Below are 17,436 nucleotides of genomic sequence, written 5' to 3' on the forward strand. Positions count from 1 at the left end.
CAGAGTTATGAGTCAAGCACAGAAATATGTTCATGGCTCTCCTATATGGAAAGCTACCCATATTATAATGTCACAATCTGTTTGCTATAAAAATAATAGCTATATATGCCAGACTGTGGTAATAAGGAATGAGCAAGAACTTTATTTTTAAAAAATGCTGTGTTTGGGGCTGGGAAGGTGGCTCAGTGGTAGAGTGCTTGCCTTGCATGTCTGAGGCCCTGGGTTCAATTCCTCAGCACCACATAAGCAAAAAGCAAAAAGCCAGAAGTGGCGCTGTGGCTCAAGTGGTAGAGCGCTAGCCTTGAGCTGAAGAGTTGAGGGACAGTGCCCAGGCCCAGAGTTCAGGCCCCATGACTGGACCCAAAAAAAAAACAAAACAAAAAAACGCTGTGTTTCCCTGCCTTGCTTGAGTCAACCATTTAACATTTATTTGGACAAACCACCTGGTTTATTGTTAAACTGTCACCTAATGTTTCCTTTTTTTTTTTTTATTGTGAAAATACTGTACAGAGGGGTTACAATTACATGGGCAAGATAATGAGTACATTTCTTTTATTTTATTTTATTTTATTTTATTTGTGAACATACTGTACAGAGGGGTTACAATTACATGGGCAGGATAATGCGTACATTTCTTACCAAGCATTGCAGCCTCCTCCTTTGGTTTACCCTTCACATCCCTTCCCAGCCTCCCCCCCCCCCCCCCCCCCCCGCACCAATGTTATAAAGCTCGTTTTGGACATGACAACTTGTATTTCATGAGTACATTTCTTATCAAGCATTGTAGCCTCTTTTGTTTCCCCTTCCCATCCCATCTCTCCCTGCCCCCCCACCCCCTCCCCCCACCAAAGTTGTAAAGTTCGTTTTTGACATAGGACTTGTACGTCTCATTGTTGCAATTTAAACGATTTGTTTTTTCCCTTCCTCTCCACAAATTATAATAACATCAAATACAGTGAAAGCAGGGGTTATACCGTAGGGGAAGGACATACAAAGCAACAAAGAAATAATCTTATAAATGTGTTAGAAACAATCGCATGAAAGAAAAAAAACATTTGAATACATATCTTAGGGTTCATTTCCCTAACAAGAATGGCTATAATCAAGAACTCTAATAAGAACTAATGTTTCCTTTTTAAAAATCAAAATTAATCCTGGCTATCTTGTTATTTTGTGTTTAAATTTCTCAAACCAGCTATTGAATTATCATTGCAAGAGCAGAAACAGCAATATACTGAGACAAAATCCTTATATCCAACTGCCGAAATTCCACTAAATACTAAGGTTGCACGGATTGTGAGAGCTTTATATGATTTTGAAGCTGTTGAGGACAATGAGCTCACCTTTAAACGTGGAGAAATTATTATTGTTTTGGATGACAGGTATGTTTCAAATTTGTATTTATAAAATATTCTGATATTTTAAAATTCAGTAATCTTAAGTGAGATTCCCTAATGTTTGTTATTTTAACCTTTGAGTGTATTTGCATCAGTAGAACTTTCTAATACCTTTCCTGTGGTAAAGATTAGATAATGGGAGTTTTATATACTTTAAAATCTGATGGTAAAGTTTCCTTTATGTCCTGGATAAAAGATTTGTTAAATAATATTGTTTACTGTAGTTGGGGAACACATAAATAATTCACTCATTTGAATGCATTTACCTTGGGAGGGAAAAATATAAAAATTATAGGCAGAAAAAATTGAGGGAAAAATAGTTACTGTACTTTCCCTTGATCAAAGTAACCTAAAGACTTGACTTCTCTTTAATTCTTAATCAACTACTGTATTCTCTTCACAGTTTCTCTTTCTTTAAAGTTGTAAGAAAAAATAGTTTGATATATATTGAATCTAATTTTGTTCTGTGCTTTTTGTATGTGTGTGTCAGGACCTTGCTGTGTAGCCTATGCTGAACTTGAATTTGTAATCCTTGTGTCTCACCCTCTTAAGTGCTGGAATTTTATGCATGAGCCACTAGGCCTAGCTTTAGGTTTTTGTTTTTTTGTTTTTGTTTTGGTCTCTTTGGGCCTGTACTATTAAGTCATATCTTCCAATGCCATTGCTTTAGTGTGTCATATCTTCCAATGCCTTTGCTTTAGTGTATTTTTCAAATAGTGTCTCACTTTCACCCAGACTAGCCTCATACTACGATGCTCCTACTCTTGAGTTCCAGGTGGCTGAGATTACAACTATGAACCACTGCTCTAGTTTGTTTATTGAGATAGTTCTTGCTGGCTTTTCATTTTTGGCCTTGGCTGGCTGTGATCCTCCTGTTTTCACCTATTGGATAGCTAGGATGACATATATTCACTACCATGTCTGTTGATAGCTTGTTGCTGTGAATAGAACATAAGTATTTGGTTTCCATTACAAATAACCCTGTGAGCATATACTAGTTTAGTATATATGGGTTTTTTTTTCTTCTTTTTTTTCTTTTTTTTTTGTTAATTGTGGGTCTTGAACTCAGGGCTTGGGCACTGTCCCTGAGCTTTTATACTCAAGGCTAATGCTCTATCATTTTAAGCCACAATGCCACTTCCAGTTTGTAAGTGGTTAATTGGAAATAAGAGTCTCATGGAGACTTTTCTGCCCAGGCTGGCTTTGAGCCATGATCTTCAGATGTCAGCCTCCCAAGTAGCTAGGATTACAGCCATGAGTCACTGGTGCTTGGCTAGCTTAGTATAGTTCTTAAATGGGTAGATAATGGTTTTGCTTTGCTGAAGCAAATATTTATTGGAAACGTTATTTAATAGATAAACTAAAATAAAATGAGGACAACTGCAAGAAATTGAGAGTAAGAAAATTTAAGAGCAAGATAGTGTTGTATTCATTGAAAATCCTTTAAAATAGATAGATAGATAGATAGATAGATAGATAGATAGATAGATAGATAGATAGATAGATAGATAGATAGTGTCAGTCCTGGAGCTTGAACTCTGGACCTGAGTGCTGTCCCTGAGCTTTTTTGCTCAAGGCTGGTATTCTACCACTTGAGCCACAGCTCCACTTCCTGATTTTTTGGAGATGAGAGTCTCATGGAGTTTTCTGCATGGTCTGGCTTCAAACTGTGATCCTCAGATCTCAGCCTCCTGAGTAGATGGGATTATAGGCCTGAGCCACCGGTTCCTGAATGCTTTTAAATTTTTTAAGGAATAATTGTTTAAAGTGATGTATATGATCCCTAAAAGGAGAGTTAGTAGAAAGATGGAGATGTCTGCCTAAGCAAGTACAGACCCTGAGTTCAAACCTCAGTGCAAACAAAAAAATAGAAAGGCAAAAATTTATGTTAACAAACACCAAAACTCTGAGATGTCTAGCTTCAATAGCTTTTAGTTATAACTTATCAAAGAGTTTACATGTGTAATACTCTTATACAAGTATAAATTTAAAGTCATACAAATAGAAACAAAATTACAAGTTAAGTGGGTTTTGCCAACATTAAAACTTACTTTATATATAAAACTGTCTGAATTTCCATGCTCAATGTTCATGTAATAGTGACTAAGGCATAGGTATACTTCTGCAGAAACATATTATCCTATGCTATGCAATAACTTAGTTCTCCCCTTCCCTCCCTTGTAACTGCTCTGAATCTTTCATACAGTATCAGTTTTGTATTTAGATTTCATGTAGCATTCCATAGTTCTTATAGTATATTCCTGTGCTATACTATGTTTTTTTTTTCACAAATTAGTTAATTTAGACTCTTGTTAACTATTTTCAGTTGAGAGTTATGCAAAAAACTCTTTGTAACTGTTAAGAGAATTCAACAGAAGTAGAATGTAGTATGTAGACCACTTTCTGTCATTTTGATAACAGGACATCCCACTCTTGGTTACTGTAGACATGCTTATCATTATACATTGAGGTAAATGTTGTCATTGTTAATTCATAACCACTGGCAGGATTTCAACACAGATGCAACTTGATTGCTAAAGATAGAGTTTAGAGGGAAGTTGTTTCATATAGTATGGTACATGCCCGCTTGTACTCAGCACTCAGGAAGAAGAAGCAGGACTGTAAGTTTTTGAACAAAACCTTGTCTCAAAAAAAAAAAAAAATCCACCAAAAAAACTATCCTCTATTAGAGGATCTTGGCCCAGATAGAAGAGTTCGTTAGACTTCCCTCTTTAAAATAACCAGAAAAAAGCAGGACTCAGCAATGGAACACCAGCCAGCCTAACAAGCATGAGCACCTGAGTTCATACCCAGTATTGCCCCCCCCCAAAAAAAAGAAACTTCCAGATGCTCCAGAAGTGATTCTTTTTATTGGTTTTATATTACTGTAAAGTTAAAAGCATAAAAGTTAAACATTTTCACGTACGGAATTTAAAGTACTTTAAACATATACCATTCTTGAATCACATTTTAAAAATGCTGATAGCATGTACATTTCTTATTAACAGGTATACCAAAATCCTTTCACTTTCTACATTTTAAAGCCTTCCCTAGCACTCTCTGTTATGTTCTCTGTAGGCATTTCAAATAATTGAGTGCAGTTTGTGCAGTTTCCAAAATGTCATGTTGGGATTAGACCTCTGTAGCCTTTTATGTTTGGTTCTCTGCCTGGAAAGCCCTTTTTGGGGACACAAAAGCATTTAGCAAAGAAAAGGAACTTTACTTGCAAGGGAGTGCAAGCAGTGGAAGGCTTGGTTCGACAATTGGGTAAATACAAAATGCTATTTTAAGGAAATATCAGAATTTCCGGGTTTGCTTTCTGTGTTAGTGGTAGACGTGGCATTTTCTTACACGGTTATTGCTGTAATTTTTTATTGTTGTGGCCGTCCGTCCTTGCAGCACTCATGCAAATGCTGCCAGGTGAGTCAGCTTTAGGTTCAGAGTGTCCTTTATTTTGACACCAGAAACTACATAGGATAATCTTTTTTGTGTGATCAGAGGGTTTTTTTCCCTTCTTTTTTTTCTTTTTTAAATCTGTGCCTTATTTTCTGGCTTATGTGTAATAACAGTAGGCAGATAGTTTTATTTCGGCCATCCCCCCCCTTTTTTTTTCTCTTCCTGGTGAATTCCTACTCAATCTTCAAAACAAGTAAGATGTAACATCATCTAGAAAGCCTTTTAGCCCTTCTCTGCTTTTAGCACCCTGTAGAGTTTGGAGTCCCCCCCCCTTTTTTTTTTTTTGTCCCCTGCTGCTGTACTCCTGGACACAGATACCAGCATTCCTCTTAGTATATTTTAAGTGGATTCTGAACAGTCTCAGCAATTCCCTGGATGGAAAGAAAGAAGAATGAGAAACCAAATCCCAGAAAGGAGAGCAAAAGGCTAAAAAGCACTGCACTGAATTTAGTATTTCTTGAGGATGAAAAATGGTGTCTTACTATTTTACTTCATTCATTACTATTTTACTTTATATTTTACTTTTATTTTGCTTAGTGTGGAAGTATTATTCTGTCTTTGTTAGATTTTCACAAATGTTAGTAAATAAATTTGTTGATGGTAAAATTTGTCCCTTATGTTTACATCATTTTTCACTTAGTTGTGATTTATCCTTTCTTAATATGTTATAGATACAAATATCATATTTTAAATCTTAAATGATCAAATTATAGTGCTTTAATTTAGGAGATAAAAATTGAGCAGTTTTTTTCCTGTCAGCATCCCATAAAATCAGCTGGTAGAGAAAACAGAGTGGATTGAGACTAGGAAAGAATCATCACACTTTAAATTGGTGTTTGCTTGTCTTGCCTAGTTTCATGCTTCATCATGATTTTAATCCATGAATACATGGACTAAAAAAAAGATAAAATCATCAACATGGTAAAAGTCAGGTAAGAAGGAATTTGTTGAAGTTAGTGCCTAGAACACTTGTAGGCAGGTGCTCTAGCACTTGGGCCACACTTGCATCTCTTTTTGCTTTTTATTACTTTTCAAATATCTGGGACCAGCTTTGGACTTTGATCTCCTACCAATACCTCCCATGTAGCTTCAACAACAGGTAGACCTCACTATCCTCAGCTTCTTTACTGAGATATGGAGTCTTGCTGACTTTTTGCCATGACTGGCTTAGAATTATGATTCTCCTGCTGTTTGCCTCTCAAGTAAATAGGATTGCAAATGTGTACCACCACACCGGGGCTCATGTCTTTTTAGTGGTAAAAGGCTAGAAACAACTTAATGATACATACTTGAATGTTTGTACTTTTCAGTGTCTTTTGTTGTTGTTTTCTGTTTTAAAACTCAGAGCCTTGTGTTTGGAGGGCTTGCTTGCTCAGCCAGCACTGTTAGCAATTGAGCCACATCACAGGCCCTGCTTTTTACTTGTTAATTGGAGCCTTACAGTCATTTCTACCCAGGCTCTTTGAGCTTAAATCGTCAGATCTTAGTCTCATGTGTAGCTAGGATTTACAGGTATGGGCCACCATTGCCTGCCTCAATTTCTTTTATTAAACTTAGGAAAAACAGATTTCTTTTGTATAACTAGATACTTCAGAGTAGGGTAAATTACATTTTTATGTAATTCCTCTTGATACTAACACACTAAAAAGTAGAGGAATAAAGGCTACTTTGCCTAAAGGCTACTTTGCCTTTTGTTTTCAGCGATGCCAATTGGTGGAAAGGAGAGAATCACAGAGGAACAGGACTCTTCCCATCTAATTTTGTAACAGCTAATTTGTACCTTGAGACAGAAGCAGGTAAGTTTAAGTTTGTCACTTGAGTTTTATTATTGGCATTTAAGAATAGATTCTACCTGTGTTTTAAATGATAAGTATTACAATTTAACATCGTTAATCAAGTGAAGTGATTCATTTATCTCCATGTCAATCTTAGGGGAGTTGCCTTACATATTTCATGAGACATAATGTGTATAGTAACCATACAAATAAATGTTTAAATCAACCTTATACTGTGAGATGTGGTTTGTGTTTTCTCTATAAAAATAATACTTCATAGGCCTAGTGGCACCAGCTCTGGAAACCCTTGTTGGGAAGTGTCAGCATGATGACCTGAGTAGGAGTGCCCTAAATTATAAACAAGATACTGAGGGTTCTGCATCATGTGCTTAGAACTTTACCTGTAGCCACATGTGGTACTTCAGACCCTATCACCCTTGCTGAGAAAGCATGGCTTTATCTGCAAGTAGGAAGTGTGAAATCTCAGTGAAGCAGTATTAATGATGATAGTCACTGTGTTGAATCCTTTGAAATGCTTCACTTGATTTCCACAATTTTGTGAGATAGATTCTTTTGTTACTCTTATTTACAGGTAAGGAAACTGAGGCAGAGGTATGTGATAGAGCCAGGACTTAAGTTCTGCAGTCTGTCCTTAAGAGTATGCTTAGTCTACTTACTGAGGCACATATTAATGCTAATCCTTATCAGGTTTTGAAAAGAAATGTAAAATGAAAAAAAAAAGCCTACATTATGTTTAGTCTTGTCTTTGTATGTGGAGTGATAATACCAGAAAATCAAGTTGTGAGATGGTGGTACTCACTTGAATACTAGTAGGTACATTGTCACTACTTATGCTTTCTTCGTAGTCTTAACATTTATAGTAGATAGAAATATTGGAGTCTATTTTGTTTTGTTTTTTTGGTGGTCTGTGCCAGTCCTAGGGTTTGACCTGTTAGATAATAATATGCTTGTAGTTTTTACCCATGTTTTACCTTGGTGATTCCGCTAGAGCAGAAGCTCGGTGAACACAGTATTCCTATGTGCCTTGCTCCCTGGTATACGTGTAAATACCTATGATTATATTTGACTCCATAAGTACTAAACAAATACCATGACACAAATGTATAAATATATGAAATACACGGTTATAAAATGTGATGACTAAAGAGCTTCCTTTTTTTTTTCTTATGGACAGTCATAGGCCATTTTAAAATTAATGACTTAATTGACTAAATGCTGAAGAATTGAAATTTACTTTGTTTCCATAGCAGCTGTGGACAAATTGAATGTAATTGATGATGATGATGAGGAAACTGAGGATTCAGAGGCTGAGTCCATTTATATAGATGAGGTAGAGTTTTTCTTTTGTCTAATAGTTAATCTGTCAAGACTTTTAATATGTATTTTCTTTGAGAATGCCTGGAAAGAGTTATTTTCTATTCACCAAGTAAAGTTTCTTAATTTTTTTTAAGGATAAAATGGATAGAGCCCTACAAGTTCTCCAGAGTATAGATCCAACTGATTCCAAGCCAGACTCTCAAGACCTCTTGGAGTTAGAAGGTATTTTAATTAATATTAGAGATTACTTTAAGGTTACTGCTAGCATTATGTTTTTCCGCTTTGTGTTTGATTTTTGAGATTTGAAATCTCATGGAAAATAGGCAGATATTTCTATAATAGTATAATGTTCACTTAAAAGGCATTATCATACTTACATATTTGTTATAAATATACTCTCCAAGAAACACTGGAATCACAACAATAGATGTGAAAATAAAGTATTGCGTCAGCAAGGCAAAATTTACTTCTGCAGAAAGGTGTTGCCATCAGCCAACAATCTGGTAAGCAAGCACACAGAGCAGCAAGCTGTCCCCCTATTTATCCCTAATGCAGCAGACCCTGCCCCTTTACTCAGATTGGTTGAGCTGAGGTCTACAATCTGCTCATGATTGGCTAGTTTGAATAGCATACAATGTTTTTACATAGGGGAGTTTGACATAAGATTAACAGTATGAAAGTAATCTCAAAATATACCCACACCCCTGCTGTTTTTTGACTAGTTTGAAACATGTCTTAATTCCATGTTGAGGAAAAACCAGTTTAAGACAAAATCTTACATTTCAAAAACTCTTTCTTATCTAAAAGCAGTTCCTCTTTTCCTTAACCAGAGCCTAGCCACCAGGCCAAAGCAGGAACTTTTTAGCAACATACTTTGATAGAAAATACAATTTTTTTCACATATCCTTTTTTTTTTTTTGGATTCCTATCTTGGGACTTGAACTCAGGGTCTGAGCAATGTCTCAGCTCTTTTGCTCAAGGTTAGCATCCTTACTACTGAGCCACAACTTCACTTCCAGCTTTTTGGTGGTTAATTGGAAATAGGAGTCTCACAGACTTACCTCCCCAGGTTGGCTTCTAACCATGATCCTTGGATCTTAAAATCCCAAATTGCTAAGATTATAGGCATGACTCTTAAGAACCCAGTCACATATCCTTTTCAGGAAGGGAAATCTGTGTTCCTATAAGCCCACTAATGAAATAGGCTAAGGAAATCTTCAGTCCAACAAAAATGAAGGACACAGTTGGCAATAACAGCATACTAAATTAATTTAAAGTCAGATGTTCTGTTTTCTTATTCTTATTTAATTGTCTTCTATGACTTCAAAGGTCTTCATTTTACATGCTCAATATTAACTTTGTAATGTAGTCATTTGATGCATGACATTTTCTAGTCTCTAAGAAATCTGAAGCAAAACCAAATTTCTTATGCTTTTTAATAGTCCTTTGAGAGAAAAATGTAAATGGATAAATTTTAAATCTTTTTGTTGAAGATAGTCTGCTTTTGGGAAATAAAAAAAATGATGAAATAAGGATACAGGATGATCCATTGTAACAATTAGAAGTACAAGACACTATGAACTTTACAACCTTGTGGGAGCTGGGGAGAAGGAAAGGGATGGTAGGGAAAAACAAAGGAGGGGGTAGCAATGCTCAATATGAAATGGACTCATTACCTTGCTCATGTAACTGTAACTTCTCTGTACAGTATCTTTACAATTAAAGATATATATTTTTTAAAAAGGAAGAAAAAAATCTAGAAATTAAAAAAAGTCTGCTTTTGGAATATAGAATGTTGTGATATTTATTGTATATGCTTTTACATTTTGAAATATGTACAATGTTTAATTTGAAAATAGTTAAAATATTTATATTTAATCAACTGTGACCTGTTCATTGGTTATATGACAGTAATAATAGAATGGTACTAAATCATATTAAAAGTCTGTCCTTTATCATCACTAGCATAAACTTCATTTTTACTGTATTATGGTTGCTGTTGGATATGGATACTGTCTTGTTAAAAGTTAGTGAAATTAGCTTAAACTTGGTTAAGTTTCTAGATTTGAAAGTATTTTTGTATTTACAGATATCTGTCAACAGATGGGTCCAATAATAGATGAAAAACTTGAAGAGATTGACAGGTAAGATTTTTCATACAAAAAACAAATATTAGTGTTCACTTGTTTTTGTTTTGGGTTTTCTTTTTTGACTTAGAAGTAATGAAAAATTTTGTGAAACTATATTGTCTGTTGAAAATATTTTTCAGTTTCCCAAATTCTTATGAGCTAAAAGCAGTGCTTTTTTTTTTTGTTTGTTTGTTTTTGCTTTCTCCTCAGTACTGAGGATTAAACTCAAGAATACTCTTATCACCTGCTCCATACCTGAAGTCCTTTCATATTTAATGTGTTTTTCAGATAGTGTCTTATGTCTGGACAGGTCTTATACTTCAATCCTCTTACCTCTACCTCCTGAGTAGCTGGAATACAGGCACGTACCCTCACACTGGCTTCTTTTTAAAGTAGTGTCTCACTGATTTTTTTTTCCTGGCTAGCCTCAGTCCTCCTTTCTCTGCCTTCTGATAGTTAAATTATGGCCTAGGTGGTGTTTTTTTTTTAAATTTTGTTAGCAGTTTTTTTCTAATAATCAGTATTAGAGTATGAGTAGAATTGATGACTTTTCCTTTTGCATGCCAGTCATTTTCTTACATAGGCTGAAATTGAAGGGATACTGAATAATGAAGAATAAAGTCCATTGAGAACAAAGTGAAATCAGAGCTTCATCCTAGCCAAGCATTGTCTTATAGTGCAGTGAGTAGTGATGTTGCTAACAGCCTCAAGGGAAATTTCCCTAATTTGGGAAGAAATCCAATACAACAGAATTTCTTCTTCTTCCTCCCCACCCCCCACATCTTTGTATCCCTCCCCTCCCCTCCCCTGCATAGATTTGTGCTCAAGGCTAATGTTCTACCACTTGAACTGCAGCTTTTTGGTGCTTAATTAGAGGTAAGAGGCTTACCAACCTTCCTGCTTGGGTTGGTTTGGAACCATGATCCTCAAATTTCAGTCTCCTGAGTAGCTAAGATTATAAGCATGAGCCACCAGTACCCAGATTTTTCTCTTCTTTTAATTTTTGCTATCCTACCTAGTTGTACTGTTCTTCAGAAATAGCAGCAACACTTGAGGATAGGCCCTCAGAGGCCTAAGCTTGCAACTTGGTTCTGTGTCCTTCTCTCAGTCCTCAGTGTTTTATGTCTGGCATGAGAGAACAAAGTCATACTGGGTGGAAGACAAGGACGAGCCCTAACTAACATGACTATCCCTTGCATGCCCAATTTTATAAACAACACAAGAAAAAAAAGGATTATCACCACCAAAGTATTAAGGAGAGCAGGAACTACTTTTCCCCTCTACCAGGGAAATGAAGTGCTTTTACAGGAGGCTTTCAGGCCATTATATATTATCATCTTCATTCCATTGAGTGGTTTTTACATAATTTTTTTTTTGCAAAAAGTGAAAAGCAAATCCCTACTGCAATTAATAAAACAACAGTGGTAGTTTAGACATATTTTAGAGGAAGTATTAAATATGTATTCATACATCTACTTTGTTTTAGTGAAGGAATGTTAATGATCAAACTAGAGAAGATTAACAGAGAAAATGATCACAATTATTATAGGTGAGGCTGGTGTAAGTTTAAATTTTCTTGGACCTAAAGATTCGTTTCCTTTAATATAGCAATTCCAAGTCCATACTGATAGACAGAGAGCTGTTAAGGTGCTCATCACGATGCTATTCATGACAACAAACTTGGAAGTAGCTAAAATATCCACACATTCTGCCATTAGAAATCAGTGTCATTGGTGAATTAGTTATTCATACAGAAAGATGTCTTAATATATGAGGCAAAAAGTAGAGACTTGTAATCTCAGTTTTGTTAATAAAAAGATTATCATTCAAGAAAAGAAGTGTTTAGAACAATAAAACTGAGTAGGGCTGGGAAGGTGGCTAGAGGTCCTGGGTTCAATTCCTCAGCACTACATAAGCAAAAAGAAAAAAGCCAGAAGTGGCGCTGTGGCTCAAGTGGTCGAGCGCTAGCCTTGAGCTGAAGAGCTGAGGGACAGCACCCAGGCCCAGAGTTCAGGCCCCATGACCGGACCCCCCCAAAACAAAACAAAACAAAACAAAAAAAACCTCAGAGTAATCATTACTGGTAAGAGTTAAGTTTCCTCATTTTCAATTTGTGGAAAGCTGTTAGTCTCTTATTCTGTGGCCACTGGTGGCAGAAGCAGTGCCTGTACTAGAAAATGCTTCATATTCAAAGAGCTTCATTGACTGTTCATGCCTACTGGGGACTCAAGAGTACAATAGAAATATTTACGTTATGTATGGAGAGTGAGTATATTTTCCTTCGAATGGGTCATCAATTCCTTATTCCATATACTTAGAAAAACTGTCAAAATTAAGTTGTACATTTCATGCCTATCATAGTGGAGAATACGATTTTGGAACGTTGAAAACACTAAATGAATAAACATGTAGGTTAAATACAAAAAATGCAAATAGATTTATTGATGAGCAATCTGCTGCTGGAGATAATTATATGTTCCAGTCTGTTGTAATCTGATCTGCTATCCTCCCAAATTATTTTCAGCCATTAAGTTGCTATTTAAATTCTTCCACTGTGGACCTTGCTTGTTCCTAAACTTTCTCTTTATTTTAGTATAACATTTGCTTTTTGCCAGTACCAGGATTTGAACTCAGGGTTTTGAGCTGGCGTGCCTTGCTTGCTTGCTTGGTGTTAACACTAGAGCCATATACTTCCAACTCAGCTTTTTGTTATTTTGGAGGTGCAGTCTCATGGATCTTTCTACCCAGACTGGCTTTGAACTGTGATCTTATGTATTTCAACTTCCCAAGAAGCTAGAATTAGAGTATCCAAATCTTCTAGTATGGTTTTCATCGCCATTCAGTAAAATGTTGTTAATGCTTTTGGGCTTGTGTCCCAGATCCTTAAAGATGATTTCAAACACAATAATGATGGCTTTCTACTGTGCTCTCTTGGTGTTTCATCAACCGTATATTATGTGGGCCAAATTTTTATGGCTAGTTTTTAGTCACACACTTGTAAACATATATTCTTAATTTCTGTAGCTATTGGTTCTATTTCTAGATGGAGGTTAAGCTAATATAGTCATTCTTTTTTATTGTTGTTTGGTTTAGACATTACATTACAGGTAACCGATTCTACTAGAGGACAAGTGATAAAATTTGAAATGACTCAGTTCTGGTCATTTACTTATAGTAGCCCTGTATCTGTTTTCCTGCCTCTGCTTGTGTGAACTGCATTCAGTAATCAGGCTTATGGGTGCTTAAGCCAGGCAAAAAGTGACCATTTAACTTTTATAAATTTGTCAATTTATCACTCCTGGATAACAAACAAAATTGTACAAGTCAACGATTTTCTCAGAGTCCATGAACAAATGTGTAAATGTCTATTTGTACTTATTATTATAAGTAAAGTACCTGACTTCATTTGTTTTCTCAAGTATTGATCAGTCAACAAACAAGAATAATAAAGGCTAGCTTGTGAACATATGGTATTCCTTGCATTTTCAAGGATAATTATTTTTTAGTTCTTCCAGGGATAAAAACATAATGAAATAAACAAATGAAACTGTTGTCTTTTTTTGCTTACTTCTCTTCATATTGAATGTTGTACTTCATAGGGGCTCTGGGCCTTGCCTGCATGCTATTTCTTTACTGAGAATTATCATTATAACTTAGAGTCTTACTTAAATTATGAAACTATTTTTCTTTATAAATGAATTTTCAAGAGAAATCTATAAAGTATTAAATGAAATTCTCTTAGCATCAAAATTATGAATTGATTGTATTTTGTGAGGTGTGGAACCAATTTTTCGATAATATTAAAAAGTCATATCAGTCTAGCTATTCTAATGATTAATTTTTCCTCCTGTTTCCCTTTGTGACTAATTCTTTCCTTGCCTTGTATATAAAATGTCTTAAAATATGAATAGAAGAATGCTAAATTTAAAAAGCAATTTACATTTCTAAGTAACATGCTTAAAAACTGGAAGAGTGTGAAAATCCTTTTCTTCTATATCAGGAAGCATTCAGAACTGTCTGAGTTGAATGTAAAAGTCTTAGAAGCCCTAGAACTGTATAACAAGTTGGTGAACGAAGCCCCGGTCTATTCTGTTTATTCAAAGCTCCATCCTTCAACACATTACCCATCTGTATCAGCGGGGGTTCCAGTGCAGGTAAGATGTTTTTGAGAACACTTTCACAATTATTAAAAAAAAAAAAAGGTTAAAAATGGTTAAGAGCATAGTATTAAAATTTGTATGGCCCATGAATAAAAGTGTAAGGCTTACTGTGTTAGTTCTCCATTACTGCAACAAAATACCTGAAAAAAAGTCAACATAAAGAGATTTATTTTGGTTCAAAGTTTCAGATGTTAAAATCCAGGTGAGACTGAGACATGGTGGGAAGCTGCAGAGACCCATGGCACCACAGCTGTAGGGAAGAGAAGGTGGTCTGAGGACCAGATAAAGCTTCAGAGGCGTGTCTGCTTTCACCAACAAGGCCTTACCTCCTTCATTCAGTAATGAATTTATTTAGCCGTGAATTCATCAGTGGATTAATCCATTGGTGAAGTTGATACACTTACGATCCAGTCACTTCTTGGTATCGCCATCATCAGGGCACCAAACCTTCAACACATGATCTTTTATGAATGGATTTTTTTTAAGGTGAATGGTTGTTGCTTAAAAATACTAAACATGTCACCATTGGCTATGTATAAGTAGGCAGGTAAAATATTAAGTACTAAGAATACTTCATATTAAGAAAACTTAAGAACATTAAGTATTAAGTGTGATCTAACTATGTAAGCCATGTGTGTGCATGCTTACACAGGTATGTAAGTGTGTGCGCACATGCCGGTCCTAAAGCTTGAACTCAGCCTGGGTGCTCTCTTTGCTCTTTTGTTCAAGGCTAGTGCTCTGCCACTTGAACCACAGTTGCACCACTTTTGGCTTTTTGGTGGTTAATTGGAGATAAGAGTCACAGACTTTCTCACCCAGTCTGGCTTCGAACTGCAATCTTCAAGCTTCCTGAGTAGCTAGGATTAGAGTTATGAGGCAATGGTGTCTGGCCTTTTTTACAAAAAGTACATATTTTAAATGAGGATACATCTTTTGGTTTATTCATAGCTCCTTCTGCACTATCTGGTGATACAATAGAAGTTGGCAGAGAGGGCTTGACACCTGGATACCATTATTTTTCAACCTTTGTTCCTAGAAGGATTTGGATGAGTCATCCTGGGATGTGAGTCAAGAAGTTCATCATTGCAAGTGTGACTGAAGTGTTATGAGGGATTTCTTTTCAAGGAAGTATTCACAAATAACTGAATAATAAGTACTGTAGTTTAGATATGGGGCATTGCATATCCAAACCATTTATCTTTGATAGTTTCAAGAAGTCTTATCTAGGATGAACATAGTGGCATAAGACTCTCCTTCAGCTACATGAGAGGTCTTAGTAGAATCAAAAAAGTGTGAGAGACTATCTGAAAAATAACTAAAGCAAAAATAATTAGAGGCATTATTCAGCTTTAGCTGCTTAAGACCCTGAGTTCCAACAAAAGTATTAGCTAAACAGTGTTCCCCAGAAAAGTTAGATAATATTAGACAGATACATATATTTTTTGATAGTGAAATACCATTAAGTGTATTAGGGATATTCTTTTTTGTTTGCCTTTGTAAATATGAAGTATAAATCTTTACATACATATAAAATCCTTTTTCTAAGTATAGAACACATGTCCTTTGATTTCCTGACCTCTGGATGAAGTACTGGTGCTGTTAAACAAGAAACTCGAATATTTCTTTAAAGATAACTTTCAAGATTTTTTTTACTTCCATGATTATAAGTTAATAAACTTCCTTTGTCCTCAGAGGATGCTTTTTATTTCCGTAGATGCATGACATATTATTTTTAGAAATTCATTTATAATGAAGATATATGGAGGTCTATGAGATGCAAAACCTTTTTTTCTTTTTTTTTTTTTTTTCGGTTGTGGGGCTTGAACTCTGGGCCTGGGCGCTGTCCCTCTGCTCTTCAGCTCAAGGAGAGCGCTCTACCACTTGAGCTACAGCGCCATTTCTGGTTTTTCTGGTGGTTTATTGGAGATAGGAGTCTCACGGTCTCTCCTGCCCAGGCTGGCTTTGAACCGCGATCCTCAGATCTCAGCCTCCTGAGTAGCTAGGATTACAGGCGTGAGCCACCAGCGCCTGGCTCAAAACCTTTTTTCATATTCCCCTTTTTGTGCTTGACAGCTGAAATGAATGCCAGTATTGCCATTGAGAAGTTGTTTACATTTTACCCAATTTGCAATGAAATTCAAAACAAGCTTGGATGGGAAAATTTGTGTTAAATTTTTGAAAACTGGTATGTAAAGAAATGTGTGAAGGAAACACCAAGGAGGATAGGTAGAATGTAGGTGCATAAATTAGATGACTGAACATAATGAAATTGTTTAGCTAAAAAAAAATCGTTACTGGGCCGGGCGCTGGTGGCTCACGCCTGTAATCCTAGCTACTCAGGAGGCTGAGATCTGAGGATCGCGGTTCAAAGCCAGCCCGGGCAAGAGAGACCGTGAGACTCCTATCTCCAATAAACCACCAGAAAACCGGAAGTGGTGCTGTAGCTCAAGTGGTAGAACGCTCGCCTTGAGCTGAAGAGCAGAGGGACAGCGCCCAGGCCCAGAGTTCAAGCCCCACGGCCGACCAAAAAAAAATGGTTACTGTGGTAACTGTCACATCAGACAAGATGCAGTTATCAAATATGCCATGTCTGAACTTTGAAAATTATATAGGATTTGAGGAACAAAAACACTCGTAGAGTTTATCCATTATTACTTGTGTTTACAAAGAATTGTTTGTTGCTTCTATGAAAATGAAACAAAAAAATCACTACACATTTTATGATAGAACTGTGTTTGCTTCTTTATGTGTCTGAAAATGGTTATTGTGATTGTTCCTGTGTCAGGCTTTTGTGTTTAGTTGTGTTCCATAATCTGTCTTGCTAAGCACAACTAATTTTTTAAAAGCTAATTTTGTTTGTTTCTTTGCATAACACTATCCACCCTATCTGTTCTCTTTACACATGAGTATTTTGAGATATTCAAAAATTCTATTTTAATTTGAAAAATATCTCAACTAGAAGCTAAGAGGGTAATATATATTTAGTTGTGTTGTGTCTGTGAAAGTCACTCAGAAACAGTAAAACACCGAGAGTTTTCTTTCTACAATCTTAGCCTCTTGCTAGTGGGTTGTTACATGTTTGCTGAAGAGGTAATGTGATTGTACTTAATGTACGTTTTTTTGGCATTCCTACTATCTTAAATTTTAATGTGAATGGTGATTGCTTAAAAATCATTAACTT

At 35.9% G+C, this 17,436-nt stretch overlaps 1 protein-coding gene across 2 annotated transcripts in view; it reads left to right on the plus strand.

Moving 5' to 3' along the window:
* The window catches only part of Stam2 (signal transducing adaptor molecule 2), a 46,621-nt gene that overhangs the window by 22,301 nt on the left and 6,884 nt on the right, over window positions 1-17,436 (plus strand). Inside the window, exons 7-12 of one of the 2 annotated variants that reach the window (XM_070023271.1) lie at window positions 1,196-1,382; window positions 6,555-6,649; window positions 7,900-7,979; window positions 8,101-8,188; window positions 10,056-10,110; window positions 14,096-14,249. In XM_070023271.1, coding sequence (XP_069879372.1) covers window positions 1,196-1,382; window positions 6,555-6,649; window positions 7,900-7,979; window positions 8,101-8,188; window positions 10,056-10,110; window positions 14,096-14,249 — 659 coding nt within the window. Of the gene's footprint in view, window positions 1-1,195; window positions 1,383-6,554; window positions 6,650-7,896; window positions 7,980-8,100; window positions 8,189-10,055; window positions 10,111-14,095; window positions 14,250-17,436 lie in introns of both variants that reach the window. The other variant, XM_070023270.1, reaches the window with a different exon arrangement.

Source organism: Dipodomys merriami, unplaced genomic scaffold (assembly GCF_024711535.1).
Source record: "Dipodomys merriami isolate MVZ:Mamm:240054 unplaced genomic scaffold, mDipMer1.0.p SCAF_1, whole genome shotgun sequence".
Classification (NCBI taxonomy): Eukaryota; Metazoa; Chordata; class Mammalia; order Rodentia; family Heteromyidae; genus Dipodomys; species Dipodomys merriami.